A 9,954-nucleotide genomic window follows, 5' to 3' on the forward strand; every position below is an offset into this window, starting at 1 on the left:
TTGTTTTGGGGTAGAGGATATGTACCCATATAATCACATATAAAACATATTCAAAATAAAGAGAAGGTAATTAGGGAAACACTAAAACTTGAGGTTGGAGAGGAGCAGGGATCAAGAATAGCTAGTTTTGAAGAAAGATATTTGTTTTAATAATAATTTTTATTTAATTGAGTGGAATAGAATTAAGTTGAATAAAAGAAATGGCCATATTTATCACCTTCCAAATTCTCAATTCCTCTCACCAAGGTTTTGATAAAGTTGAGAAAAAATAGAAAGGAAGTGAATGGCCAAGACTTTTATACCCAGCAATAGAAATCCCTGTGATTGCTAAACATATAAAGCAATTTAAATTACAATTCAATAATATTCCATTGTGTTCATGAACCAAAATATATTTAGCCATTCCCCAATTGATGGGCATAAGATGGATCACAGTGGGCTGATTTTTAATATAACTTTGAAATCTGTGACACATTATGCTTAAGTAATATTTCAAATAGACAAATTCTCTATAATAGCTCTAGGAATTAAAACATAGAAGTGTTAGAATAGTCATGGACAATAGTTACTAAAGTTCCTCTTGAATTAATTCTGATTCAAAAGGGACTGGCAGTAGATGTCTGAAGACTAAAAAAATTTCATCATCTAGACCAGTGGTTCCCAAACTTTTTTGGCCTACCGCCCCCTTTCCAGAAAAAATATTACTTAGCCCCCTGGAGGTTAATTTTTTTTTACTTTAATAGCAATTAATAGGAAAGATAAATGCACCTGTGGCCATCACCGCCACCCTGGATTGCTACAGCACCCACCAGGGGGTGGTAGCGCCCACTTTGGGAATCACTGATCTAGACAATAATTTTAGTAACTTCAATATCTGAAATGTAATCATTACTGTAGAAAAAAAAAAAAAACTTAGACACCATTGCAGCACTTATATGGATCTCAGCTGGGAAAGAAAGTTGATTTCAGGCATTAAGACAAAATTTTAGCATTCCAACTCATTCCTGTGCCTCTGATCCTGATGTGGATATAGCATGTCATATAGCAAACACCTGCTTGGATCTTTTCTCTTTCTTGGAGTTCAAACAATTAGATGCTGTAAGGGTGCTGGCCACTGCATTCCACACCCGCTCTCGGATCCTCTTTGTCTTCAGGCCATAGATGAGAGGGTTCAGCATAGGAGGGATAACTAAGTAGAAATCAGCCAGAAGCACCTGAGCATGCAGAGGTACCATGTCCTGCCCCAACCAAGCCATGTAGATGGATACCATCGCAGGTAAGTAGTAAAGAACCATGACAGTCACATGGGAACCACACGTACTGAGTGCCTTGAACCGAGCATCCTGAGAGGACAGGTTGAACACAGCCCAGAGGATCAGACTGTAGGAAGTAGCTATAAAAGTCACATCAAAGCCTACAATGATAAAGGAGGCAATCAAGCTATAGAGACTGCTGGGCATATGGTCAGCACATGCCAGCTTGGCTACAGCCATGTGTTCACAGTAGGAATGAAGGACTACATGGGATCTACAATATGGCAGATGGACAATCAACCAGCTCAGTGGGGTCATGACCGTAATGGCTCTCACCAGAATGGCCACGCCAATGCCCAGCATTGTCCGTGGGGTAAGGATAGTCTGGTAGTGCAAGGGTTTGCAGATGGCCACATAGCGGTCAAAGGCCATTGACAGGAGCAACCCAGTCTCCACGGCTGTTGCTGCATGGACAACGTACATCTGAATAAAGCAGGCAGCGAAGCCAATGATGCCATTGCCTGAAAAGAAGATGGTCAGCATTTTGGGGGCCACAGAGGTTGACATGACAATGTCCACAGCGGCTAAGACACACAGAAAATAGTACATGGGTTCATGCAGCCCTGAGTCTGCCCAGATCACAGTCAGGATAAGGATATTCCCTAATAAGGCCACAGTGTACATGGCGCTCAGTGGAATTGCCAGCCAAAGGTGGGCTGCCTCCAATCCTGGGACACCCACAAGGATGAATGTGGCAGCATTTGGTGGTGTGTGGTTGGAAGGAGAGCCCAGCATCACAGGAGAGAATTCTTGACTATGGCTAGAAAAACAAAGTTCATCAGATCACAGGCTGGAAACAACATGAATGTAATCTTGGGAAATAACAGAGGTACTCTCTACAACATGATGTTCCTTGACTTTCTGGTCCCTCTGAGACCTTGGCCCACATAGGTAGCCTAAGAACTAGAATAGTTCCGGTCTCCTGAACCTCAGTTGGCTTCCCCAATCATTTCTATTGACTGGAGATGTTACATTTTAAAGCTCAGTTTTACAAAACTACCTGATAGGGCCAAAAAAAGGAGGAAGATGGGGAATGTATCTTCAGTGTCCTGCCACATGTATCTTTCTCCACTTAGGAAAATCTAAGTGGTTCTTTCACCCTAAACAACCTAACTAACCACCTGTTTCATCCTCTCAGGATTTTGCTTTCCTCCTAAGGTGTTATCAGTAATATTTGCTATATCACCTACATCTAAACCTTCTGAAGACTGAGTTCTTATCTCATTATTCTACTAAAACCACCCTCTCCAAAATTATCTCTGAAATGCCAGATATTATAACCCTTTCTCAACCCTTATTGTTTTTCTTTTTCTCCAAGCATTTGACCTTTATGTCTATCCCTCTCCCCAACTATCAGCATTTTATGAGATCACTTTTAAAGATGCAAAAATTTAACTTAAATGGTGTACTTTCAGCCTAATAGGGTAGGAAATCTCTATATTGGGGTTCCTTCCTGGCATCCCCTCAAATCATGCAGAAGCACAAAAAAAAAGCAGGCTTGAAGATTTTCAGTCAGGATTTCTGCTTCTGATATAGATTGGAGGCAGCTAAGTGGCACAGAAGATAGAGTACTGAGCCTGGAGTCAAGTAGATCTGAGTGAAACTTCGAAAGAGTTGCCTTAGAAACAGACTGACAGATGAGTATTTCCTTTCCTTTGGCCCCCTCTTTAAAAAGTTTGCCTATCACTGTCTTAGAGGGTTGTCTGAGGCATGTGTGAGGTTAGGTAACTTGCCCAGGATCAGACATCCAAGTATATCTCAAAGGCGTCATTTGAAAACCAGATTTCCTTGACATTGATAATCTACCTGTATGCCTGGTGCATAGTAGACACTTAATAAATGCCTGTTGAATTGAATATAACTGATTTTATTTCCATTTTTTTTTGTTTCAATGATCAATTCAATTGTTTCAGTCATACCAATGAAGTTAAATTTACTTCCTTGCATTATTATTGTTGCCTTTGAAGTCTTAAACTTGGCTTGGCCATGAGTGTTGCTGAAGTGCTTTTCTTTCTTCCTGAAGACATCGTCCCTACTTGTTGCTAAATAGCAGCCACATGTGGGCATGGGCAGAAATGGAAGAAATGTGATTGGAAACAATATTATTCTATAAGTGTAATGCCTAACACATATCTATGTGAGAGGATGGCTATTAACCAACATTTCACCATTCCTATACATGGCTCTTCACTTCAAGTTCTCAGATAATACTAAACTAGGCTTAAGGTCATTACTTGGAAATAGTTGGAAATGTAATTTTATACTATGTACTGGAGGCCATTTTTTAAAAGCTTAAAGTGGCATAAGAGTCCCTAAGGGACCAAAGAAGAAAAAGATCATTTAAAGGAACCTAAATCATCATTGGCATATTTTCATCCTTAGAATAAACAAGAAACACATTAGAATTGTTCCACATAGTTTCATGATGATTTCATGTGCCAAAAAAAAAAAACTCCAATATTTCATCTTGACATAGGCTTCTTAAAAGTATAGAGGCTATCTCCATTTGCTTCCCAGGATCTATGTAATAAAATTGCACTGAAATCAAGTAGATTGGTTAATCATGATTTCCTGACTGAAACTATATGCAAAATAATGAAGAAACTGATTTTTTGTCAGATCAAAGAACTCTTTCCACTAATGTAGACCACAACGACCTTACATAACTTAATAGATAATTCCTGGGAAGTCGCCTATTATATTCATTGGAACACAGTGATCCTACCCCTCATTACAATATAGAATCTATCAACTTGTCCCAGATGGGCATGATACTCACCGATCTACAGCCCTTCAAGTTGCTTCTTCAACCCTTTTTTATGAGGGAGACAGACCTTAGACACAGAGCTGGTGGACATGTATCTCTAAGAACAGGTTACACAAAGATTCCCACAATTGTTCCCTCATGTTCCTTAGCTGTAAGAATTCTCTGAGGTTACCAATAGCATCAATCTAAAAAAGAAGATAGAAACTAAATCAGGAAACCAAATGGTCTGAACCAAACATTTTCATTTAGGGTTCTCTTAATAAAATCATGTTAATCAAAAGAGGCAATTGCATAATTATCTTGTCAAAGAAATAGAGAGTATTGGTGGGGGGATAGGGAGAATAATAAATAGTGAATTAAACTTAAAATACAGGACTAAATATGTAAGAGTTTTTGACAGGTAGGGGTGGAGTACAGATAATAAAGATATTATGGGAGGAATTTGAAAGAGTTGGTGTTGATGATAAATTCTCAGAGCTATAAAGGCTTTCAGAGACCATCTAATGCAGTTCATATTCAAAAAGAAATTCCTTTTATAGCATCGCTGACAAGTAATCATACCAGACTCTTTAAAAGATTTTCAAAGATGGGCAACTTAATACCTTAGAGTAGACAGTACAGTCTAATGATGAAGAACTGTAATCACTATGAAATTTGATCTTTAAAAGGAGAGGACACATGACAGCCCTTCAGATACTTAAATCCATTATAAATATTCCTTTCTTCAAGATAAACTTTCCCAGTTCTTGTTAATGTACCTCTTATGACAGCATATTAATTCCCTTCACCACATAGCCTGTAATTCTTCATATGTACATTCGTTTTTTTCAATACATTTTCTAAAATTGCAATGGCCAAATTTGAATACCTAAGGTGTCAGATATTTTCCCTCTCTTGATTTTAGTTACTCCATTTTACAATAAGACTCTCCATATAAATTAGCAGTCATGTCCATTCTCTATTTTTTGCCTTCCTTTGCCCTAGACCTAAAATAAAGGTCTCCTTTTCTTGGATCCTAAAATCAATGAAAGAATAGTAGACTAAGAAGACTCTGCACCTTTGTCTCCCCATAACACAATCAACTGCCTTCCATCACTACTAGCTAAATCATTGTAAACCCAAAATGACTGCATGATTTCTATATATTCTAAGTACAATTTGCAAAATGCCTCATGTTCACAGGTCCACTTATCCCCAAAGACTTCCTTCCACTCTATTTGCAAAGTTATATTTTTCTCTAACTTGGCTCATAATAATTGAAAAAATAAGCCTTCTTAAAAATACTTGTATCTTTAACCAGTTGGTTTTCTATAACATCCCTTTATTGCCTCTTGTGAGGAAAGTACTTGCTCCTTTGAGATGATTTGAGTCTATCAATGCAATCTAAGATGTCTTTTTAACTGCTACTTCACACTATTGAAATATATTAAGCTTTCCTCTATTAAGATTCCAAGATGTTTTCGCAGATGTAGTCTAGTTATAGAATGTCCCACACACCCATTTTACAGATAAGGGAATGCAATATGTGTCAGCATATTATTAACCATTTCTTAAACACCTAATCTCTTTACTTTTTTTGAAGAGTGCATTGGGCTTAGAATAAGGAGAGGTACTGATTCATTCAAAGCTGGCCTCTGATGCCATATAATTTTGTGATAGTGGGCATGGTGGGCATTCTCATTATTCTCTCTCAATCTCAGTTGCCTGATCTATGAAATGATGACACAAGGATCAATGGAAATGACATTTCAATTGGAGATCTAAATTCCTAACTTCAACTCCTCTGCCAGTCACATAATGGTCATGTAAATCAAGATAAGTCACTGCATCTACCTAGCCTTCAGTCATTTAATTTGCCAGATCAGAGTTAGATCAGATACCAGATTTAATCATTTCTTTTCCCTCAATTGCTTTCCAAGCTTCTTATTCCTTCATGAAGCAACAGATTATTTTTCCATTTTCACTTACACTTTAAATGACAACATTATGATGCTCACTTTGTCTTTTCACTCACCCAGATGGACATGTTTTACTGTCTTATTTCACAGCCAGCATCATCATATAGGAATGTGAACAACATCCATGGAAGATAAGGTGTCTGAATTTAATTTTTTTCTTAAAAGAAAATCAGAAATACAGGAAATAGTGATTGCTGCCTTCAAAGTCACAACTCACATAGATAAGGTGTTCTAAGGTCTAGAGATCATAGTAACTAGGACCTGCTTTCCTAATGTGTAGGTCATTAACAGAAATGGAAAAGTAAATCTAATCTTTCCAACATGAAATTCTATAAATGAGATGACTAAGATGACAAAATCTTTCTATGTAACACAGAGGTCAACCTGATGATCATTAGGCAGGAATAACCTTTTGAAGAGTTAGGGGAAACACATCTCACTTCAACATTTAATTCTTCCTTACAAAATAGAGTTGTTGGGCAATGGTCAGAAAAAGGGGATGAACCAGTTAGTTTATTGAGAGAGAAAGATAAATAGAGAGATAGTCTTTGGTCTGTGTGGATACTCACATAACATTAAAAGACAAAGGTAAGTTTTTAGTACCAAAAGTAGACACACTATTCAATATTTAGAGTAAAACAAGGACAAGACTTTTACCAGATACGAAGGTATAGCTGGGTTAAGATCTACAAAGCTGAAGTCTCCATGCTGATGTATGATAATGTGAGAGATTACCTAGAAAAAGAATAAGTTCCCTCCTCATAAGATGTGCTCAAGCAATAGCAGGATGATTGTTACTCAGGGCTTAGTTAGTTCCATTTCCCACCATGTGAGTGGTTAGACTAGATATCTATGACTCCCTTCCATTTTTAAAGTATGATGATACCATGCTTCTATAAACTAGATCCTCTTTGCTGCTACCTTACATTGGAGGATGTCCTCCTTCCTCTAGGCCTCTGGGCTCCCTGTAAGAAGATGACTTGGGAACCCAACTTTCTTCTCTGAGGATCCCTAAACCCAGAATCAACATTAGTTTTATTTGCTAGTCCAGCTACCTACTTTCCTGGGTAACCTTCACAAGTTCTTCTCCAAAGAAGCCCCTCACAGACACTCCATAACACAAGCTCTCCAATCTGGTCTAAAGGAAAGGGGTAAGGGTTTTGAAAGGTAATTAGGGGTTGGGAGAGGGGAGAAAGGACAAATGGAGGAAAGATAGACTGGGGCTTTTACATAAATAATAAATTTCCCAGATCCAATACCCCTACCCCGCACTTCGTCCTGCCTCTGCCCCTAAGGTATCCTGCCCACTTCTCCCACCTGCCCTGATCCCCCAACAGACCAATTAATAACCTTTGCAACCCAAACACCACCCATGGCTTCCATAAACTAAAACTTCCCTTGGGTTTATGTTTTCTGTGGCTCTTTGATGGCCAAGAAGCAAGCATAAGTGATGGCATTTCACACAAGAGACTTAAGTTCTGGCCCCTAACTCTGTCATTGACCTTGGGCAAATATCTTTACTGCTTTGGACCCCATTCCTCATCTACAAAATGAGGGAGTTGGATTATATGGTCTCCGAGGTGCCCTCTGCCTCAAAGTTTCCATAATGCTAAGATCTTGGACTGATCTCATTGGGACTGATTAAGCAGAAGAAAAAGAGCGCTGATTATTAAGAGTGAAGGTAAGGGATGATAAGGCTTCCAGCCTAGCAAAGTCAGAGTCTCCAATGATTAGCCTGCATCTTTCTCACCCTGAGGTCCTCTTTGTGTGCCCAGTGAGGCAACTTTGTGGGCAGGCAATATCTCTCTTCTGTCCTAAAGACCTCAGTGGAAAATGGCTACATTGATACAGCTGAGAGAATCAGTAGACATTTGTTACAAATGCCACCAAATGACTAAAACAGGTACCTTCATTCTATGGGCATTAAGTGATTTGCCTAGTCACACAACTAGGAAGTACCTGAGGCCAGTTTTGACTCTAAAACATCCCAACTCAAGATCTGGCTCTCAATCCACTGAGCCACCTGGCTTCCCCCTCTACCTTTTTCAGATGTCATCTGGAATAATTGTATTCAGGTCTGGTTACCACCATTTAAGAAGGAAATCAAGAAGCTGAAAAGTGCCAAGAAGAAGGCAAACAGGGTCAGGAAGGTCTGTGCTATCTGAAGATAGGTTAAAGGAACCATGAATAGTTAACCTGGATAAGAGAAGATCTAGAAGGAAAATGATAACTGTCTTGAAGTATTTGAAGGACTGACATGTAGAGGCACAATTAGACTTGTTCTGCTTGGTCTAATGGGACAGAACAAGTAAAAATGAGTGGAAATTTCAAAGAGACTCATTTGACCTTGATTGCAGGAGAAACTAGTAATTAGAGGTGGCCTTTGCCTCCAGCAGCGTTGAACTATTTTTCTTGGAAGTCTTCAAAAAGACTCTGGATATCCACTTGTCAGGTATATTATAGTAAGGATTGCTTTCCTTCTTTAACCTTCTGTGATTCTGTGAAAAGACATAAGGCCTAGATAGAGAAAAATACAGTTTATTCCAATACCTTATGAAGTTGAAAAAGTATTTAAATTCAAATGAAAAAATACAAGTCTGAGAAAAACCAAAATATTTAATTAATATTGACACAAAAATACTAAATATAATATATCTAATACATAGTTCATCATATTGTAAATATTTGTGTGACTATGGGAGATATTGCTTAATCTCCCCAGGATACAGTACCTGTTTACATCTGTAAAGTGAGAGAGTTGAACTAATTGATATCTGAAGTCCCTTCCAAATCTAAATTCATGATTTATGTTCCTTAATACAAGGGAAATAATCAATATAATATTTATGTGTGATAAACTTCCTTAACAAGATAAAAATAAAAGCTAAATTAGCATTCTGAAAGATACAGAGAAAGTCAGAAAATACAGAACTCATTCATATTGAAATGACCTATATTTATAGAAAGAGAATTATTTTCCCAAATGTGTTTGGAAAGTATCTATTTAAAACCACAAGCTAATACAATGTATTCCTGTGGATTCCATGCCTATTATAAAATATAGATCACTCTGAGGTTTTTGCCAAACACCTAGCAAATAAGTAAAATTAAGAAAAAGATGGGATTAGTGGTATAGCAGTTATAACTGGAATTGGGAGCAGAAAGAACTGTGTTTAAATCCTACATTAGACACTTACTAGCTTCTTTAGCCTGGGCAAGTCACAACTTATTGGGTCTCAGGTTCTTCTCTTGGAAGATAAAGGGGTTGATAAATTCTAAAGTCCATTCCAGCTCTGTCTATGATTCTGTGACAATTTTACTTAAAAAAAATTGTCAGTGAAGCTATGAATTAGTCCAACTCTTCTGGATAGTAATTTGGAAAAATGCTAGGAAGTTGACTAAAATATCCATACCCATTAACTAAGAGGTCCACTGCTAGATAAATACCTAAAGAATATCTATTACAAAAAGAAACATCTGATAAATAACAAAGGATTTATAGTAGCATGCTTTGTGGTTACACAGAACTGGAAAGTAAATGCCCATTAATTCAGGAATGACTAAAAAAATTATACAGTAGTTATCTCCTCTTTGCAGATAATATATGTATATATATATATACATATATATATACACACATATAGATATATATAGATGTATATACTACAGTTCAGAAGAAAGACAAACAATATATCTGCAGCCCTAGACCATCTCTATAGATTCTATATAAGCTATAGAGTCCATCCCCAGATACCTTTTGGATATCTCAGAATGGATGCCTCACAAGCATATCAAACTTGGAGGGGAGAGGAGGGGAGAGGAGGGGAAAGGAGGGGAAGAGAAGGAAGAGAAGAGAAGAGAGAGAAGAGAAGAGAAGAGAAGAGAAGAGAAGAGAAGAGAAGAGAAGAGAAGAGAA

General features: G+C 37.7%; 1 protein-coding gene across 1 annotated transcript; it reads right to left on the reverse strand.

Moving 5' to 3' along the window:
• Positions 1 to 1,037: 1,037 nt before the first annotated feature.
• LOC123241188 (olfactory receptor 52I1-like) lies at positions 1,038 to 4,473 on the reverse strand. Its single transcript, XM_044668891.1, has 2 exons — positions 4,416 to 4,473; positions 1,038 to 2,068 (listed from the first exon to the last, which is right to left on the reverse strand). The coding sequence occupies exon 2, from the start codon at positions 2,046 to 2,048 to the stop codon at positions 1,038 to 1,040; it is 1,011 nt and encodes a 336-aa protein (XP_044524826.1). The 5' UTR covers positions 2,049 to 2,068; positions 4,416 to 4,473.
• Between the last annotated feature and the right edge of the window lie 5,481 nt (positions 4,474 to 9,954).

Source organism: Gracilinanus agilis, chromosome 3, assembly GCF_016433145.1.
Source record: "Gracilinanus agilis isolate LMUSP501 chromosome 3, AgileGrace, whole genome shotgun sequence".
Lineage (NCBI taxonomy): Eukaryota > Metazoa > Chordata > Mammalia > Didelphimorphia > Didelphidae > Gracilinanus > Gracilinanus agilis.